The sequence below is a fragment of the Lipophrys pholis genome (genome assembly GCF_963383615.2).
Source record: "Lipophrys pholis genome assembly, chromosome: 8".
NCBI classification, from domain to species: Eukaryota; Metazoa; Chordata; class Actinopteri; order Blenniiformes; family Blenniidae; genus Lipophrys; species Lipophrys pholis.
The window spans coordinates 31,287,677-31,309,064 of NC_137630.1; the positions used below are offsets into that span (position 1 = coordinate 31,287,677).

General features: G+C 45.0%; 1 protein-coding gene across 1 annotated transcript; it reads right to left on the reverse strand.

Annotated features, from left to right (window-relative positions):
* Positions 1-11,035: 11,035 nt before the first annotated feature.
* Positions 11,036-19,632, reverse strand: LOC308113799 (protein-tyrosine kinase 6-like). Its single transcript, XM_080470276.1, has 8 exons — positions 19,036-19,632; positions 16,314-16,435; positions 15,724-15,887; positions 15,357-15,522; positions 13,543-13,704; positions 12,188-12,369; positions 11,946-12,099; positions 11,036-11,833 (listed from the first exon to the last, which is right to left on the reverse strand). The coding sequence occupies exons 1-8, from the start codon at positions 19,362-19,364 to the stop codon at positions 11,652-11,654; spliced, it is 1,461 nt and encodes a 486-aa protein (XP_080326402.1). The 5' UTR covers positions 19,365-19,632; the 3' UTR covers positions 11,036-11,651.
* Between the last annotated feature and the right edge of the window lie 1,756 nt (positions 19,633-21,388).

Here is a 21,388-nt window from a genome sequence, read left to right on the forward strand (position 1 = left end):
GTCCAGTCTCTCTTCACTGAAGCCTGGAGAAAAGGAGGTCTTCCAGCTGCCTTCACTTCCTGTCAGTCTTAAAACCCATGGGGTGCATTTGTTTCGTCTACTTGACCCGACGGTCGGCAGGGTTGGTTGGTTTGCTGGCGGAGGAGTGAAGTGATGAAGGCGAGCGCAGGACAATGCTGACTTGTACATCTTTGGGTCCCATGAGGCCTGAAGAGAGAAAACACAGTTTGAACCGCCTGGCCTGGAGGTCTGAGCACTGAGGTCCACTTCCCTTTCAGAACCCACAATGTTTGCATTGCACCGAATTAACTGACCCACTTTCTGAGCACAGCTGCACGTTGGTGGATTCAGAGCGTATATGTTGACCTACTTGCAGAGGCCTGAAGAGCTGACATCATGAAATCAACCTTCTGGCTGTATTTAATCATAATGTGACAGGAGTGCAGTGGCCTGTACTTTTCTGTTTGTGGAAAGAGCTGTTCAGATTAAAAAAAAGAATAAAGTGACCATTGTTGTGTAAACGGACCCAAAATGCGACGCAAGTTTTAACGTTTTCACTTGAAATCGTTACTGTGGCAGAACGTTTTCATGTGTGGTATTAGAATGTTTTGTTCTGCTGTTGGTCTTGTTTACATGCAATCTTTCTCGCGGGCGAGGTGAGAGGACGTGACGTAGTGTGCAATGCATTCTGGGTAGTAAACAAACAAAGCTAAGCGCGCGAATCAGAAAAAAGCAGACACAGAAAGAAAACGTTGGAAAATATCTCGCGGGCAGACGTGGAGTAGTGAGGAAGAAGTAGTGAGGAAGACTCTCATTGATATCTGGTCTGAAGACTTTAGATCGCGGTTGTTTGCTGCTACCCACTAGCCATGAGCTAACTAGCCTAGCTACCAGGGGGTAAAGGAGCGGCACTTCCTCTTTCGGTCCGAACCAATCAATAAGCCTTGTTTCTACTTCACTTCTTCTCTTGTCAGTGTTTGTTTCAGGCAACAGCGCCCCCTAACCAGCAGCTTTTCCAGGCGGTTTGATCTGGTCTCTACAGTGAATGTGAACGCTACCGAACCAAATGAAGCCGTGAAAATTCTCCACTCCACCCCAAAGTGAACCGAATCCTGGACTATCCAATGTGAAAGAGCTCCTTTGTTGATGCATGCATATTGAAAGCACAAGCTGTTAGCATCTGCCTGCAATTCAGCGCACTCTCTGTTGGCTGAACGTCTGTCTGGCCAAACTCCAGATTCAGTCAGAAAACGGCCTGAATGAATTGTGCAGCGTCTGCTTGCGAATAGGTTTACCAGCAGGAGCAGCAATGGTGACCCACAGGGTGACCTGCCTCTGTTTGTGTGTGACAGACTCTTCCTGACAGCTGCACGTCGGCTTCAGCGGCTCTGCAGACGACGACAAACCTGCAGACGACAAGAGAGAGACGATGGTAATGCTCTTTACCCAAGAAATGATTCACTGCGAAGAAGTAGAAGCGGGACCATTGAGGGACTTTCATGTTCCACGAAGCAGAATTTAACCAACTTTAGTTTCCATTACAAGTTCAGCTCCGGATGCCTATGAAAATGTTTTGTAATCTGTTTTTATATTTAAATATTTCCAGACAGCACTTTCTAAAAATGGTCTTGGCAGTGAGACGTGTCGGGGTAATTTTTCATCTGGAGTCAGGTTTTTTTTTCCTGCTTCAGGAACAGAGTGTGCAGAGTGGAAAATTAGAACTGTGTGAGTCCGTGCGTGCGTGTTTGTCATTGTAATTTCCCCCAAAGACAACATCCTGAATGTGTGTAACAGGGTTTTTTTAACGTCATTACGGGGACTCGTGTTATTGACATTCCGAGATTCACGTCTAAAAAAGGAATAAATGTTCAGATAGAAACTGAAGGGTAGTCACAATTAGGAAGGTATGTGTTATAGCAGTGTTTGAATAAATTAATATAAGCCAATGTGTGTGTGTTGATTCTTGTTCATCTGTCCGAGAGGGGACCTCAACCTGAATACACACTTCATGTGAGGACTCCTTTCATTCTGAGGACCACAAGTGAGATGGAATGAGGAAACTTGCTTTCAGATTCAGGGGTTAAGTTAGGGTTGTGTGTGTGTGTGTGTGTGTGTGTGTGTGTGTGTGTGTGTGTGTGTGTGTGTGTGTGTGTGTGTGTGTGTGTGTGTGTGTGTGTGTGTGTGTGTGTGTGTGTGTGTGTGTGTGTGTGTGTGTGTGTGTGTGTGTGTGTGTGTGTGTGTGTGTGTCTGTCTTACTCCTGTAGAGGTTGCGAGCCAGCAGACAGGCTGGAGAGTTGACCGCTGTCATGTTGTTGCAGGCTCCAGGTGTCAGTGGGACAATCGGACAGCAGCACAGTCAACACCCTGCAGACGGACACAAGTGAAACGTCAGAAATTCAGAAATAATCTGAGTGAAATCAGAGCATCAGACGTGACTCTGGGCAGTTTTAAGGCCCCTGCAGATTCCCATAAGAACAAGAAGAAAAGTTCAGCTGGAGCGTTCACACTCCAAGATTCGGCTGTTGAACTCGTAGGCCACGCCCCCTCGCGACTGGCCACGCCCCCTCGCAGCAGGCATACTTCTGTGAAGCAGCGTTTCAACTGCATAGCTTATTTCTCACTTCAAATGTTTTCAGAAAGGCATTTCACTGAACTGTTTCAGTAATAAAAGAGAAAGTTTGTGTCCGATGTTGGTTGGTTTTAACTGCAGGAGCCGACAGCCCTGAGGGATACGTTCAGGTGCATCACGTGACTCCGCCCTCCAACATGTTAACCAACCACAGGGCTCACACGGTCGCAAGGCTACATGGTAAATATGATTGGAATATGACTGATACAGTCATTAGCGAGCTGGAACGTGCAGCACACGGCAGAGACCTCGGTCTGGACGGTTGGCACAGCCGAACCAAATTCTTTCAGCCAGAGGGAGCCCCCACGTAAATTAACACTAATCATACATTCAGTTCAAGACAGTACAAATGTCTGAGGACTTGTTTGTTTCTCCCCCTTCATAATTTTTCTAGAATCAATACAAAACTATGTTATTAATTCTTTTCATGACAAACAAAAGGAGTACAAATGATACAAAATGTGATTAATACAACCGAACAAAATACAATAATCAATAAAAATACAAAGAAACACTGTTAATTTTTTAACTTTCCAGTGATCAATCTATTCTCTCTATTGTCCTATCTGATCTTAATGTTTTTGCTGATTCCTATTTGAGTTTTGTTCATCTCGCTGAAGAGATCCTACACACACACTGAGACACACAAATATTGTTTAAGTTCTCTTAAATCAAGTCAATAAACTCAATGAAAGCCCATCAAACATGCCCTCAACAAACCCACACCCCGTTTACAACGCACAACGTTTTCAAGTGAAAACGGAAAACTTCGGTTCCCAAGGTGGAACTGGTCTCATCACACAAACAACCAACAGCGCCCACCAGTGGTCCAACATGAAAGTGTTTCCGTGGAAACGGACATCGTCTTTAAAACGTCACCATGTAACTGCAAAACATTTCTGGAACAAAAACGCAAAAAATGGTCTGTTTTATTTGAAACTGGGCTTAAGTTCATTCAAATACTTCTGTGAGAAATGATCATGTTTGATTCGTATCGTGATCCTCCAGCTACCATGGGGAACACATACGTGGATTTTGACCCGAGAAGGTAAAGATAGCAGCTTCAGTCTGACCAGGCAGAGTTTATTCACCTCAACCTGTCAAACACCGAAGCTGCTATTGTTAGAAACCCCATCAGTGTCACGCTGCCGTGTTTTTTCAGGTGAAGTTCCTCTTTTCATTGAGGGTTTCGTGTAGGCCTCGTTTACACCACGTTTCAAAGTGATAACCGGTGTTAATTCTGTCGACTAAAACTCAAACGAAAGCTTTTCGTTCACGACCCTTTTTAAGTGACTAATTTGTGGTGAAGGTAAATTTCAAAATTGCTGACAACAAAAATCAAAATGAAATTTCTGTTCCAAGACACAAAAACACAATAATATCTAATAACACCACTGGTCTTCACTGCAGTATCACCAAAATCACTGCAGCGTCACTCGTCTCCTGCTGATCAGACTGAAACACTTGGTTTGATATAATATTGGCTTGTTCATGAAAAAATTTATTTTTATGAGAAATAAAATTTAATAACATCAATAACTTCACTGCAATGTAGTGTAGATCAATGAAACTCAGTCCAATCATCATCCTGCTGATCAAACTACAGCTATTAATTTAAAGTTTCATAATTTTAATGGGAATTTATGAGTACTGACAATCCATAACTAGTAATAACTTGAATAACTTCACTGTAATGCGCTGTAGATACATTGCAATTTTATCTATTCTTTTTAATAGACCATTTTTTTTATTCAAGAGCAATGTGGTACATTCTTAGTTAAGATGATTAGACACAGTTATAGGTCTGCTAACTATGGAGTTTTTACGCCCATGACAAACGTCCTTTATTACAGAATAATAAAACTGTCATAACACTTAAAAAGAAGGACATGTCCTTCTTAAAATGAATAAACATTGCATCAGAGGCAGTACGGGCAGATTGTTATTATCATTATTTTAATCTATTCTTTTTGCCTTAAGTTCTGTTTCTTGTGGGTGGGTTCTTGTAATAATATGCATTATGCTTAATGACCTTTGTATATCCCTTTCATTTGCTGTAATAAAAGAATTGGAAAAAAAAGAATGCTAAGACTAAAATTAAATAAAACAATTCTATAAATTACCACGGGTCTGTTTTTGCCTTCTCAAAAGGTTAGGGAGTGTTTTCTAAAAGTTGTGTTTTCAGTGGCTCTTTGTCATGTAAACAGACAGAAAAGGCTGAATGAAGTCTGGACTGTTTGTTCCAGGCCTCGTCCGTCCTTGTTCAGTATTTACACATGCAGTGTGTTGAGATAAAATTCTTTTTCTGGTCACCGAAAAATATTTGTTCTTGTGTTGAAAGGTCATTCTTTGGAGTTTCTCGTTATCTCTTTTTTAGGAAACAGTTGGTCAGAAAAAAAATGATGTATTTAAAGTTTGTCAATGACCTTTTCTCGGTCATCTATTTAAAGCAAACTTAACTTTTGCAAAATAGGTACAAACAGTGTGTGCTCTTCACATCGATTCTGAGATAAGGCTTTTTAAAAACAACCCAGGTGATAAGTTTAACTTTTCGAGAAAAATGTGATCCTCATTTCTAGATATTGGCTTTCTGAGCTGAAGGTGAGTAAATACTGCCGCCGCCAATCACAGTCACATTTTGTTTCTGGACTGCTGAGTAACTTAAAGAAGGTTCGCTCTGTCATTTAGAGAGGCAACAACCTACAAGTGCTTTTTTAATTTTTTTTTAGAGATATTAAAGTCACTCTACCAGAATATATCTATAAACTCTCCTTCCCATAAAGCCGTGACTTCTGAACAAAAAATAAAGCAAAACACCAAAACAAAACCATCACCACTCATTTCCTCTCATTTCAACTAGAGACGTCTGACATTTAAAATTTTTCTCACGTGGATTCTAGCAGAGGAACTTTAACAGACTAGACTTTGTGAGGCTCCGTTAACACGACAGCGTTTCAAGTGAAAACGCCTCGTTTCTGCATTTTCATTCGAGAAAAGCTTCATGTTTACGCAGCGTCGTTGAGAAAATGATTAAAACAGGAAAGGGCCTGTGACAGTTAGAAATGGTTACAATTATTTTAACATATAGGAAGAAAACCACACGTTTCGAAATGATATATGAATTTAAGAGAAATCCCAAAAGAACAAGACGCACCAGAAAACTGGGTCCCTTTTCCTGTAAAAAACTTAAAATGCCTAAAACGCGAGACTCACTCGCCGTTTCCTCGGCTGCATGAACGTGTTTAGATAAAGTCCGTGGCATTTCTTCCGGAGGTGACTCCACCTCCCAAGCTAACGCTGATTAAATCCTCCGTCAGAGTTCACGTCACGTCAGGTCAGTGTGGAGCAGTGAGTGAGCCGCCACCAGTGACGTGCAGTCAGGAAAGAAAAAAAATGTAAAAAGAAAAAAAATTTATTAAATTGTTATATGTATCCAGTGATTATACTATAAAGTTATTTTCCATTTAACTTCACCAGTTTTAGATTATTTTTATTCAAAATCGCTGAATTTTCACATTTTACCGTTCAAATACTGAGAAGAGACTTGCGGTGAGGCGGCAGCCAGCTGAGCCTCACCATGGATTGCGCAATGACTGGGCTAACTGCTGGCCTGCTGTGCAGTGAGACCGTATTGCTATCTCTCTGGATGTCGCAATTAAAATGTTCAAACACTTTTGCTATATGAATTATATCATAAATTTCCATAGTTTAGTTAACTGAGGTATATAATGTACAGTGTATTTTGTCAACAACTGTATGTGTGTAACGTGTTTCTTGTGCTGAGCAATCATAAAACGGCTGCAAAGACGCACTGGGTGAGGCACGCAGTCCTCCTGCCTCATGGTAGAGGGCGCTAGTGATCCCAGGGATCCTTCTTGCGACTCCTCGGCTGCAGAATAAGTGACAACAAGCTACAGTTAGCAAGTCAAGTGCAGCGGCCGTTTATTTTTTTATTTTTTAGCGGCGCATGGACTTCATTTATAATTAAAGGTAAGAACATAATAACGTTTTTTTTTATTAAATGTTCTTTTTTGTGTGCTCCAGTTTGTATGTGTAAAGAATGCTGGTATGAGCTTTTAAACAGAACCCGTTAACTGCTGCCAATCAAATGGTGAATAAGATCCTCTTTAGGGTTCATATGTTTGTAAATCTGACTGTGATGAAGTCAGTGCCTCACCAGCCATGAACCTCACCGCACGTCACTGGCCGCCACGCGTCACGGCCGTGTGGCTTCTAAGTGTTTCCTTCTCTTTACGGCCCGTTTCTTCTGTTGTCTTGATATTAGTGTCGAAATAAATTAGATAGAAATTACTAGTTGTCGTGCAGGAGGCTGAAATATTGTTGTTGCTGTGACGCATTAGTGGAGCCGTCGGTCTGTTTCCTCGTCTGCATATTGACTTTGGTCCCCGAGAAGAAATGATCCCTCAGTGGGGAGGCACCGATACTGCACCGAGTACTCGAACTCCTAAAAGATCCCCGACACAGAGTATTACGTGACTACCTATTTTCTGAGGGGTACGGGCAGGGCTGTCAGCCGTCGGCGAGAAACACACACTCCTGAAACGCACAACAACGTAATCGAGAAGCTTTTTCATACATGGAGCCTCGCAAAACCTCAACATTATGTTTAAATACTAAAATAGAAGGATGACCGACAGTTTCTAAATATCAAGCTGCTGTAAACCGGGTGGGAAAGGGAGTGGGGGAGTAGGGGGGGGTATCATGTGTAAAAGAGATAAAGGCCATAAAAAATAAGCAAACAAGTGAGGGAGCTTGGAAGAGAAGAAGAAAAAGAAGAAGAAGAAGAAGAAGAAGAAGAAGAAGGATGAAGGGTACAAGGGAATGATAAAGGAAAGAAGGAGACACAATGTGGAGCAAGGAAGGAAAGAAGAAAAGAGGGGGTGAAGATGGTGGAATCACTTTAGAGGAAGATGAGCTCTGCACTTCCCCGGATAACGATGAAGGTTTTGTTCTCACCTGGTGGCAGCAGCTCGTCTTCCTCAGGTCTTCCTCAGGTCTTCCTCAGGTCTTCCTCAGGTCTTCCTCAGGTCTTCACACGGGTTTTCCGAAGAGTTAGACGAAGAGTAGAGCTGCTTGGGAACTCTTCGACTGGAGGCTGAATCGGGGAACCTGCAGGTGGTTCTCCTCGGTCCGAAGTGGAGGTGGTTCTCCTCGCTCCGATGATGTGGAGGTGGTTCTCCTCGGTCCGGGTGATGCAGGTTCTCTGCTCTGAAGGAGGCGCTTGCTTTTTACACCACTGGGTCAAATATCATTCCAGTCCAAAGGTCAGCAGCAGTTTTTATCTGAGCAGGACACTGATGCTTATTTTAGTCCCCTGATGACCTACATTTGAGTTGGATTTAGATCCTGGGGCTCGGTTATATCAGGTGGGGGGTTAGGGTGGGGGGTGGGGGTGGGGGGGGGGGGGGGGGGGGGTGGAGGGGTGACGCAGCAGGAAAGAAGTTTTTTTATTTTCTAAGTAACGTGAAATGTAGACAGACCGTATCTGAGAGTGTTTCCACACACTGGAGCTCTTCCTCAAATCTACTCGGGTCAAACACTGAACGGTTCGTTGTGCTGTCGCCACGGCGATCAAACACTGCCCATCTCCCGCCAAACGATTGTCCAGCTGCTGCCAGCGTGACGCACATGGTTTCCACTCCCTGAAGGGGGTGCAGGTTTCACTTCAGCCTTTTCATAACGGTCACTGAGAACGAGGGACGAGAACCATGAGGACTGAAGCTTCAGTTCAAAGTTCATGATTTTAATGGAAAAAACTTAAGAGACACTTTGTGCCTGATCTACTCAGGCCCCGCCCACATCAGCCTAAACCATATTCTCTTCCAGTAATTTTTTTTTCCCCGTACGCACGGCACCATAAAAATGACTAAGAACGTACATCAGCCAGGCCTTCAGGGGGCGCTGTAACGCCGCCACATAACTACGCCAAAACCAGAGAAGAAGACACGGAGCATGAAAAACGTCCTCAATTGGACAAATCAGCATGTGGCCTTGTTAAAGCAACGAGCATCAGCAGCTTCTGCACCCGGCGCAGGTAGTCCTCCATTTTGTTGTTGTGAAGTGACGTCACGGAGAGGGAGGCGGGAGGTTATAGGTCGAGAGGGGGGGGGGGCCACGACATCATCGCTTTTAGCTAATGTGCGTCTTGTCCGTCCACACGTCAAAGCCGAGACGGCGTTTTAAAATTCCTCCACTCCAGAACCCGTTTTCGCCGCTCCATGTGAAAGATCGGACTAAAAAAAACGATGGTTACATGAAACGGCGCTGTCGTGTGGGCGGGGCCTGAGGCTCCATCTACATAACGATGTTTCTCACATTGCTTTAAAGTTTTGGTTCCAGAAAAACTTCCCGTTTACAACGTTTAGAAAACATTGTCTGTTTCCACGGCAACGGCAGAAACATTGAAAACGATGCTGTTTTCATGTGGGTCCACTAGTGGGTGCTGTTGTTTGTTTTTGTAATGAAACCAAACACATGCAGCGGAGAACAATGAGCTCTGAACCTTAACAATGACAGAACACGAACATTCTAGCGGACACACCACCATGTGGGATTGTTGTTGGGTTATAGGTCGAGAGGCGGGGCGATGACATCATTATTTTCAGCGTCCACGTGTTGAGGGGACATTTTCAAATTTCTCCACTCTGGAACCTGTTTTTAAAAAAAAAATGTTTTCAGGCTCCTAAAATGCGGCGCCATGTGGATGATCGGAATGAATCGTCGAATACATAAAAAGTTGTGGAGTGGGCGGGGCCTCAGACAAGACACGAGTGACGGCACTGAGTTTAGGTTTCGTGTTGCACCATGGAAAGATCCGGACTGAGATGTGAAGATGGTGTCGAGGGGCTGACGTGAGAGTCACTGCTGTGGCAGAAGGTGAACGTTCTCCAGGTGAGGAAACGTCCCCCCCCACACCCCCTCCCCACACCCCCCCCCCCCCCCCCCCCCCCCCGGACCAGCAGGCTCGTGGAAAACGTTGTTTTCTTAGTGAAAGTTAAACCTTCTTAAAGCCCAGAAAGGTTCTGAGTGGATGATCAGTCAGGTCCGTGTAAATGAAGGATTTCCCAGAATCACCTCCGGCTGCCTTCAACAGGATGTTTAGAGTGGACTTTGACCAGCAGCCTGAAACGAAAAAGTGCTGAATAAGCATTTTCAAGCTGTTTAATGAGATAAGAGATGAAAAAAGGAAATCCCACGGTTTGTGAATAAAGAAGCTTCAGGAGAGTGAGATTGTACAAACAATGTTAGTAAAACGAGTGATTATGAATCCGTTGTGCTTCCTGACGTCACTGAACTAAACTGTGGGAACTGTCCCACAACCAAAGAAACTAAATAGTTCAGCGTGTTGTTCTTAAAAATACTCTTAAAATATTTCTTCCTGTGGTTTTCTGTTATCAGTAACACATGAAAAGAAGGGAGGAATTCGATGAATTATTGATGGAGTCTTGAGGCGTCTGGCAGATGACAAGGGTCAGAGGTCACCTCGCCTCCTGCTGCAGGGAATCAGTCAGTACACACACACACACACACACACACACACACACACACACACACACACACACACACACACACACACACACACACACACACACACACACACACACACACACACACACACACACACACACACACACACACACACACACACACACACACACAGATTAAATCTGCTCTTTCAAGGATTTGCAGTAATCGAAGGAATCAGTATTATGAATATTGGATCGTGACTATAACTTTACCTCCATTTCTTTTTTTCCTTCGCTTTCTGTTTTATCCCCCTTTTTCTTACTTTCTTTGCATTTTTGTCTTTTCTATGTATCCCTGTTCTGTTTTATTATTTTATTATTTATGTAATTTTTCTTTATCTTTTTTCACCATTTCTCAGTTTTCTTTTGTTGTTGTTGTTGTTATAATCTGGATTCTCTGACTTTCTCTCCAGTTTAGTTCTGAGTTTAGATAAATTCATGAATAACATTAACAGTTTGATGGATTTTCTCTGAAGCTGGTTCGGTTCTCTTCGGTCTCTTCGGTGCACATGAAGTTGAAGTCCGTCATTTTCAGCTCCTGCCTCGATCGAAGAGGTCGGCGGAAAGAAAGAAGCTTCAATCCCTTCAGCGCCAGTTTAAACTCCCTTCTTTGGGGTCGGCGAGGCCAGCCGGGGCTAAACCGTCGGTCTGGTTTCCGCCCCGCCTCCCTCCATTCCGGTCAGTCGTGACTGAGCGTGACGTGAACTCAGATACTGTTTCGAGTCAAAGCATCTCTGAATCTCACCCAAGGAAACTTGTCTGGAGATTCATTTGTTGAATGTTGCACCAGAGATCATGTGACGATTTCTTAAACTGGATGAGGATCTGTTTAAAACCAACACGTTTCTAATCTCTATATCTCTGTCCTGTTGTGTTTTATTACAGGGAAAGTATTGATAACTGCTGCATGCGTCAACAAATAGACTGATTGTGCAAAAAAAACTCAGATGGTCCAAAATGCTTCAGTTTCAGGATAAAAATAAAAACATTCCTCTTGGTTTATTTATTGTTTTGTTGGTGTTCTCATTTCTCTCTAAATTAGTGCTATTTCTCGTAAAGTGTTTCTGGCAAACAGCCTGTGAAGAATCTGGAAAGCATCCAATGGAAAAAAATGAAGAATACAAGAACTGGAGAAAGGGAAATAATCCAGATTATGAAAAAGAAAAAAAAAAAAAATAGGAAAGAGAAAAGGAAAAAAGGAAAAGAGAACAAAAAATTAAATAAAAACTTGTGGATGGACTCATTATTATGAACCAAACTCAACAGAAGAAGCAGGAAGTGAAAAGAAGCTACACCTCCTGCTTCTTGGAACAACAGAATTGTTGGTTTTATGTCGAGTTCAGCCTCCACAACTTTTGCATTTTCACTTGAAACCGCTGCGGCAAAGTCTTCAGTCCTCAGTGAGAAACTCTCTGCTGCCCCTTTGTGGACACTCCCGTGTACTGCAGGATCCGCTGATGAGGATGAGGGGGACTTCACTTGAACTCGTAGGTGCTGCTGTTCAGCTCGCTGTGCAGCGTCTTGAAGTCGGGCCGCCGCTCCGGCGCCGCCTGCCAACAGTCCGTCATGATCCGGTAGATGAAGTCCGGACAGTTCGGCGGCTGCGGCATCCTGTATCCCGTCATCACCTGGTCGAACACTTCCTGGTTGTCGAACCCTGAGGACAGAAATGCTTTTAATGAGAACTTCAGGTTTCACCTGCAGGACTTCTCATCGTCGTCGGAGAGTTTTGAAAAGCCCGGCGAGGTTGCTAACGGCGTTGAACCGACCTGGGTAAGGAATGCCTCCGTGGGTGAAAACCTCGTAGAGCAGCACGCCGAAGGACCAAACGTCGGACTTGTTGGAGAACTTCCCGTGGCTGATGGCCTCCGGTGCGCTCCACTTGTACGGGATCTTTTTATCCGTGGTGATGTAGATCGGCTCCTGGCGGCGGGGGATAAGACAGGCGTCTATGAACCCACGTTCCACTTGGCGGGAGATTCCCGCGCGCTCCTCCAGCCCCGCCGCCTACCTTGATGATCCTGGCGAGCCCGAAGTCGGCCACCTTGCAGATGTAGTCCGCCCCCACCAGGACGTTCCGGGCCGCCAGGTCTCGGTGGATGCTGTTGCGCTCCTCAAGATACGCCATGCCCTCCGCCACCTGCATACTCATGTCTGTGAGCGCTGGGAGGTCCTGCAGCGCCCCCTCTGGTCCTGAGGAGGAAGAACCAGGAGGTCACATGACTGGGACAGGGGCTAACGTGTCTCTAGGACCCCGATGACCCGGTCTGCTCCGGGGACGGTCAACCTGTGCAGGCGGCGTTTGTTTTCCAGGAACTGGAACAAGACATGGGCAACTCTGGATTGGTTGTCGGGGTGAGGCCACGTTTCCACGTACTTAAAAAAACAATATTTCTCTGCGTTCCTTCACATTTACACATAAACCAGATACGATTCCTGAAAACTCCGGCCACAGTGGAGATTTAGAAAAACTCTGTGTCTCTAAAGAGGAGAGGCGGAGATTTACATCACAATTTGTGACTTAGTGTTTTTTTTCCACGATTCTGATTGGCTATCATGACTTCACTGCCCCCTACAGGTCAGGCTGCTCATCGCAGCTCTGAACCAGGTGAATGTAAATGAAGATATATTTTTGTAAACGTAGAGGGGAAATATCCATTTTTGTAAAAAAAATGAGTACGTGAGAGTCGAGGCTCTCTCTTAACTGAGAGGAGTGATAATGCAAAACTTTCGTTACGTTTACACGACAACGGTGCTCAGTCACTGAAAACACAACTTTTTGAAAACACTGCGACTCCACGGTAACAGTGGAAACACTGTCCTGGTCACTACGGCTGGATTGAACAGTTCTTCTGCACATGCTCAGCAGAACCAATCAGAAGTTTCCTCCGTGGCGTCACGACTCCCAGTCCATATTCTCCTGGGACTTGGTAGTTTTATTTTGACAGTCACCGTAATAACAATCTAACTTGGTAGTCTGTCCACTAGAACGTTCTCCCAGTGTTAATGTTTAGAGCTCATTGTTCGCTTCTGCGTGTGTGGTTTCATTATAAAAACAAACGCCCCCTAGTGGACCCACATGAAAACTACATGTTTCTGCCGTTGCCTTGGAAACAGACATCGTTTTTCAAAAAATTGTTGTGTAACCAGGGCCTGAAATCTCTGTCTGCTCAGGACTTATGAGCAAACTTATGAATTAACTCATGAATTTGGCCACACGGTGGCGCTCTCACAGCGAGAAGTGGAGTTTCCATGTTCTCCCCCGTGTGTGTGTGTGTGTGTGTGTGTGTGTGTGTGTGTGTGTGTGTGTGTGTGTGTGTGTGTGTGTGTGTGTGTGTGTGTGTGTGTGTGTGTGTGTGTGTGCACCTCGGAGGAAGCTGAGCAGGCTGCCCCTCTCCATCAGCTCGGTGATGATGTAGAACGGCGAGGAGTCCGTGCAGATGGCGAACAGAGAGATGAGGTAGCGGTGATGGAGCGTCTTCAGGATATTAACCTCGCTGTGGAATTCCTGGTAGTTCACGTCTGAGTCTGCAGAGGAAGAGAGAGAGAAAGTGGCAGGGAGGAACAGAGACAGAAACGAGGACGAGAGGAAGAGAAACCACACTGGTATTTTCATGATTTACGCTGACAACAGAACGCAGTATTCCTAAAACAGTGAGGCTGAAGTTGTTGTGGCGAGGAGCAACGATCAAACCATGTGAGCCACAATAATTAAGTTAAAATGTCACATTGATTTTGCTGAAATATGATTGGTCAGTGGACTGCAGGTAATATATTGTTATTTATTTATTTTTTAGTTTATAAGCTGTGAAGCTAAAATCAGTTACATGCGACCTTGATTTGAACCTGCTGAAATGACATGATTTGTGTCTGTGTGACTGATTTGAATATTCTGTAAATTGCACATCGGTCCATTTTGTATTGAAGAAAGAAAGAAAGAAATTCAACCCAAACAGCATCACTACCACCAACTTTCATGAAAAAGCACATTTATCTGAAAAATTGTAACTGAAATGTGATTGACTTGGGGATGCACCGATACTGACACCGATACTGACACCGATACTGACACCGATACTGATACCGATACTGACACCGATACTGACACCGATACTGACACTGATACTGATACCGATATCATGCAGTAACGTGGCCCGCGGGTACGTTTAAGAGTCTGAAGCAGCCCGCTGGAGCTGTAAGTGGGCGACACACAGGAAGCTGCCTGCATCGCTAAGTACGCACAGCGGAATGCATGAAAGGAGATTACTGTGATTCAGAGTGGGAATACTGCTCGATTCAAGCCCCGCCCACTCTCACTGTAAAACTGGCCAAACGTGTTCAAACAAAGAACTGCGGTCCTGGAATAATAAGAAACTGCGTCACATTGATCAACAAAACCTTTGACTTCAGCCTGATTTAGTAAACAAATCAACAAACCAGGATGTTTCCTTCAATATTCTGTCAGCCTGAAGTCTGGCGGAGTGCAGCGGTTCTGATGGACGCCAGAAACAAGTAATAAATACCATGAATATCATAAATAAAACCTCGTCTCCAGCCTCAGAGCACTTTATACGCACACACACACACACACACACACACACACACACACACACACACACACACACACACACACACACACACACACACACGCACACACACACACACACACACACACACACACACACACACACACACACACACACACACACACACACACACACTGGCTCCGCCCACACATGCCCATCTTGGGAAGAGGAGGAAGTAATTCCTCTCGTGGTGCCATGTGCCAGAGCAGAGCTGCCTAAATGTGGGAGGAGTCAAAGGGAGGGCCTACCTTAATTGTGATTGGCTAAACCCCCGATGACACTATATAGGGTTTGATTTCTGATTGGCTGGTCGGAGCAACACACTTTTTAAAACCTGAAACAAGCCAGGGAGAGAGAGGACAGACTGTCTTCACTTCTGGGGCGTCGGTCCAGGTATGGGGACGACTAGTACTGCTGGAGAACCTTCAGGAAGTGGATCTTCCATCATATGAGCTGTTTCAGGGTGTTTCATGTTGAATTTGCAGAGCGTGACGTCACGTCACATACAAACATTATTTACTGATGAAAACGACGACGAACCTCAGAAACTTGTCATTCCTACCGACACCGCGACGTTCTCGGGTGACGACTCACCACTTTTGAGGATCTTGACGGCGACGTTCATGAGGTTCTTCCAGAGGCCGCGGTACACGTCCGCAAAGTAGCCGCCGCCCAGCTGCTCCCCGAGGGTGAACTCCGCTTTGGGGAGCGTCCAGTCGTCCACCGTGGAGTGACTGAGGTCGGTCCTGCTGGGCTCCCTCTGCTCTCACACACACACACACACACACACACACACACACACACACACACACACACACACACACACACACACACACACACACACACACACACACACACACACACACACACACACACACACACACACACACACACATGGTTGATGAGGTTGGTGAAGTTGATCAGGGTGGCGAGGTTGGTGAGGGTGAGGTTGGTGCCTCACCCGGCTGCAGGGCCTCCCCAGCCGGCCGGCGGTGTGCAGCACGTGGTTCCTGTAATGCTCCACCAGGCTCTCCAGGCTGCTGAACCTCAGGTCGGGCTCGATCAGGAAGCTGCTCTCATTGGTCTGCAGGATCTTGTAATGCCTCACCCGATTGGTCGAGCGAACTGCACAGAGGTCGGTTCAAACACTCAGTGACTGCTGGGAAATGTCTTACAGTGAGAAACTTATTGCAACAGAATAAAAAGGTTCCTGTGGGTCATTGATCTGTGATCGGCAGGAGGCGCCCCTCTCCTCCACTTTGTATGGGACTTTTTTTTGTTTCCGCAGTTTTGGGGGATTTATTTGGAACCGGTAAGCAGAATCGATAATAAAAGATATAGCAACATATTCCCCAGATGTTCCACACGTTTTGATGTGCTTTTTGTGTCCGTGCAACCAATGGTAAAACAATCAATCAATCAATCAATCAATCAATCTTTGCACCTTGCCACTGAGGCAGCACAAGCATCACGTCAAGATTCTGCCTCCAGTAAACTAAACTGTGCAGAAGCTTCGCTGCTCCTCCTGTTCACGGCTTCTCCTGGTCTCACCTGACAGAACGTATCCCACGTTGTCTCTCTCGCTGTGCCGGACCAGGAAGGAGCCCTCCTCGCTCTCGGGGCCCATCAGGTGACCCTGAGCGTCGAAGCGGTTCATCGGCCCAAAGTACCATCTGGGGAGGGACCAAGTTCTCACATTCTGCACCGTGTAAAACCCGATTTAACGACCACAGAAGTAATTCTGCAGTGAAACAGCAGGTTGCCATGGTAACTGACCAGGAGCCAAACTGCTAAAGCTGGAAAGACTGGGAACCTGCAACTAAATGATTAATTTCTCAAAAGTGTTGGACCTGCAAATGTCTAAAAAGATGTTTATTTATTTATTTATTTATTTATTTATTTATTTATTCATTCATTCATTCATCTATCTATCTTTCTGTTAGACTTGGAGAGAAACAGCATTCCCCGCTTCCATAAAAGGAAGTTATAAAAACTATATATGAATAAATATCCGTAACAAGCTTCAGACTTAAGTAGAAGAAAAATGTGATTTATCGTGTTTAAATACAGAAGATTTTAATAATAATAATAATAATAATAATACATCAAACTTACATAGTGCTTTTTCAATACGCTCAAAGTTGCTTTACACGGCAAAAAAACCCAATGAAAATAAATGAAGGTGAGATAAATTGGGATTATTTAGTTGTTGTTTTTTAATCGATTGACGGCACTAGTATTTATTTATTTCTACGTGCAGAACAACTGTTTACTACGGCCATGGATCAGGCATTCTCACTTCACCAATTACCTGAGAGAAAAGCAGAAGTCGTCACTTGACTGTTGTTTTTACACGATTTTACTCGAACTGAGGTTTAATTCAACGCAACACACCTGCAAAGGGGCGGACACAGCCACAAGCCAGAACATTAAGACCATCGATTCTCTCAATGAGGATTCGAGGTTCGGAGCAGATCCAACCTGTGGACTTTTCTCTCGACATCAGGAGGATCAAACATCAGGCCCGAGGACCGACACCGACCCGCAAGAGGCTGCAATCCGCCAAACCGCCAAGAAAAGGCAAAAAAAGAAATTCAGAGAAAGGCTCAAACTTCTCACAGCACAGTGGGACTGGCAGCCGCTCTGAGAGCCGCCGGCTCATTGTGGCTCAGAGTTTTGCTTTCACACCATCACAGCTGCACCACAGGAAAAAAACCAAAAAAAACTCAATGAAGATGATGTGAAGACGGTCGGAGTGAAAGAGTCCAGCTGAATGCTGCTTCTGGTGCATTAACAGAAACTTTTAGTTCCCATTTGTACGACTGAAAAAACATATTTTTCTCCCCGTCGTTCTTAAAAAGGAAACATCTGCATCCAGGTGACACCCTTAAAAAATTACGGAGTACGTCTGCCAGGCCTATAGGCGGCGCTGTAACAGAAATACACCAAAAACAGAGAAGAAGACAGGGAACAATAAAAATCCTGGGATTGGACAAATCAACATGTGGCCTCATTAAAGCGACGAGCATCAGTAGATTCTGCAGCTCCACCTGGAGCAGGTAGTAACAACACCACAGAGGAAACATTGTTCTGATTGGCTAGCTACTGAGCATGTGCAGAACGACTAGTTACTATGGTGACCAAGACCTGGGATGTATCCTAATAGTCCCTCTTATCTCCTACTAGTCCCTCCTATTCACCGGGCAGCCGTTTACTTTTAGTTCCTCTTTTCCTTTGATTTACATTCAAACATTGAGATATTTGACGTTATATCAGAGGTTAGAGCCTCAGGGGAAAGTGAGAGGAATCACCTTTTTGTAGTCTATTTTCAGAAAGTTGTCGTTTTTTCACCACAGCAGGCGTCACTAATCTTTGCTGCTGTCGGATTATTGTTACGCCACCTAGAGGAAGTGGAGTCTGACTGTCAAAACAATGTGATCACCTTTCCTTAACTCCTTTAGGAAGCCTCCTAACACCGTTGTCATGGCAACAACCTCAATGACAGTTTTGAGTTTTCACTTGGGAGCTTTCGTCCAGTTGGAGGTGACGTTCAGATAATTCAGGTTAGTTCAAGACAGTTGTTAGTGTTACATGTTCTAAAAATATAATCCAGTGGTTTTTAATAGTATTTGACTTTAATGACAAAGATTGATAGTTTGAACAACAAACTTCAGATGATCCAGGTCCAGTGAAGTGATAATCTGATGAACGGAGCACGTGACGAGCAAAGTTAAACAAGGCGAGTGTGATTTCCCCAATAGGACTGTGACACACACACACACACACACACACACACACACACACACACACACACACACACACACACACACACACACACACACACACACACACACACACACACACACACACACACACACACACACACACACACACTTATGGCTGCACTTTCACCTTTGCTTTGAGTGTTTTAGTTCCTGAAAAAGCTGAAACTTTTGAGGTTGTAGTAATGATTCATCATGATTTATTTATTTATTATTTAACTTTGGGTGGTTCCGGTTTCTTATCTTGTTCAATCAAAACTCACCCTGAATGTTTCTCTCTGAATGATGTTGGAATCTCTTCTTTCGTCCCGTAAAACTTTGATTTGGACGCGGAACAAACTAAAGTTGCTTTACGCAACAGGTGAGAAGCGCACGCGCACCGAGCTGGTTGAACTGAGGAAACCGGCTGGAAAGCAGCGGCCGGAGTTCAGACAGGTCGATAATAATAATAATAATAATAATAATAATAATAATAATAAAGCACTACTCACGGCTGCCCGCTGAGGGACTCGGCCTGGGCCAGGTAGTTGCTGGGAACGATACCGGTGGCCAGAACGAGTCCGTTCCGGTCGATCTTGCGCGCTTCCCACCAGTCCCCGCTGCGGCTCACCACGTTGAACAGGTCCCCCCTCAGGAAGGACAGCTCGTCCGGGTGCCCAGCCTCGAACGACCACATGGCCGTGTAGACGGACCCAGATGGAGCGGGAGGGTCGCTGTTCTTCTTAAAGATCCGGTCCCAGAGGGAGCTCAGACACGGGCATCCTCTGCGCAGACAGTCCTCCGGTGAGGAGCCGTCCTGCGTGCCGCCGTGTCGCCACATCTCTCCCCCCTACCCCCCTCCGGGGAGGCCAGCCAGAGCCTGGCGCACAGGTACTGGGTCACTGGTGCGCACAGGTAGAGCCGGTCACCGGTGCGCTCAGGACAGGGCAGGGAGAGGCTCCGCGGTTACGCACAAGCTGCTGCTCATAATAACTACCTCATGCCCAGTGAAAAGGGAAGGGAAGCTCCTCTGCCAGAGCAGGGACCAATCTTAGCTGAGTCAGGATCATAAAGTGGCCTCGTTAATAGCCACACCTCTGCGTCATTTCTCTGGCATTTCTCATGATTTACTGTCTGTTGGATCCAGTGGAGAGAAATAAAAAGTATTTCTCTCCATCCTACAGAAGATTTATAACACGTGACCTCAGATCAATGGAACAACTATAAAAAAGTAAAAATATACTAATAACACCAATATTAATAATTCTCCCTCGGGGATTAATAGGAAATTCTATTATATTTCAGTCTATAATAAAATGTGAAAGCAATAAAGGTTCCTGAAACAAGAGCTGCAGCCATCAGACCGTAAACTACCAGTTATTTATAGTTAATTGATAAAGCAGTGGAGTTAATCTATTGCAAAGGAAGTTAATGTATGTAACGGCTCTACTTTCTGCTCTAATAGACTAAATTATCTATCAACTAACTTTGCCATTAACTTATTTCCATGAAAATGAATAATATCCTGACAGTCGGAGAGCTGCCGCTTCTTTAGTCGTTTGATAAAAGTTCCTACGGATGCAAACGATCCTTCAGACTCGGATGTGACCGAGTGTCAAAATAAATCTGTGCCGAAACTGCGAAGAGTAAAATGTTCAGCTGTAAAATGTGGGAAGTGAAAGTAACAAGGTGTCAGTGTTTGTATACTTACTTCCTCCTGCAGCCAGAGAAACACCATCAGAGGTTTTCTGTCTCTTTACGTCTTTGTCTTCAAATCAATCAGTTCTCCTCGGCCTCGTTGGACTGGAGCTGCTTCACGTTCTGGTTCTGCTCCTCGGGTTACAGCTTCATATTCCCAGACAAGCAGAGGCGGTTTGTTTCAAAGTTGTTGGGTTTGTTCTGTTTTTTTGCATCATGCAAACAGTGATCTGGAAAGTTTATTATTAAAGGTAAAACTTTAAAGTGATGTCATGTTGGGTTCAAATTTGTTTTCCCCTCCATTTCCTGATGGTTCTGTGCTCGCCTTTTCCCTTCTCTATTCCCCAACTGGAACAGCAGAAAGGGTCCTCTAGTCTGGTTCTGAGTCTGGTTCTGCAGGAAGTTTCCTCTAGTCTGGTTCTGAGTCTGGTTCTGCAGGAAGTTTCCTCTGGGTCTGGTTCTGCAGGAAGTTTCCTCTGAGTCTGGTTCTGAGTCTGGTTCTGCAGGAAGTTTCCTCTGAGACTGGTTCTGCAGGAAGTTTCCTCTGGGTATGGTTCTGAGTCTGGTTCTGCAGGAAGTTTCCTCTAGTCTAGTTCTGCAGGAAGTTTCCTCTGGGTCTGGTTCTGCAGGAATTTTCCTCTGAGTCTGGTTCTGAGTCTGGTTCTGCAGGAAGTTTCCTCTGAGTCTGGTTCTGAGTCTGGTTCTGCAGGAAGTTTCCTCTGAGACTGGTTCTGCAGGACGTTTCCTCTAGTCTGGTTCTGCAGGAAGTTTCCTCTGGGTCTGGTTCTGCAGGAAGTTTCCTCTAGTCTGGTTCTGAGTCTGGTTCTGCAGGAAGTTTCCTCTGGGTCTGGTTCTGCAGGAAGTTTCCTCTGAGTCTGGTTCTGAGTCTGGTCCTGCAGGAAGTTTCCTCTGAGTCTGGTTCTGAGTCTGGTCCTGCAGGAAGTTTCCTCTGGGTCTGGTTCTGCAGGAAGTTTCCTCTGAGTCTGGTTCTGCAGGAAGTTTCCTCTGGGTCTGGTTCTGAGTCTGGTTCTGCAGGAAGTTTCCTCTAGTCTGGTTCTGCAGGAAGTTTCCTCTAGTCTAGTTCTGCAGGAAGTTTCCTCTGAGTCTGGTTCTGCAGGAAGTTTCCTCTAGTCTAGTTCTGCAGGAAGTTTCCTCTGAGTCTGGTTC

What these genes read in the sequence shown, in the direction of transcription:
- LOC308113799 (XM_080470276.1), bottom strand. Translation starts at nt 19,364, where the DNA reads ATGTGGCGACACGGCGGCACGCAGGACGGCTCCTCACCGGAGGACTGT. An exon ending in CCTGCTCAGCTTCCTCCGAG is followed by an intron (nt 12,370 to 13,542) that starts GTGCACACACAC and finishes CTTCCTCCTCAG; the next exon opens with GACCAGAGGGGGCGCTGCAG. An exon ending in GGCTCGCCAGGATCATCAAG is followed by an intron (nt 12,100 to 12,187) that starts GTAGGCGGCGGG and finishes CCCCGCCGCCAG; the next exon opens with GAGCCGATCTACATCACCAC.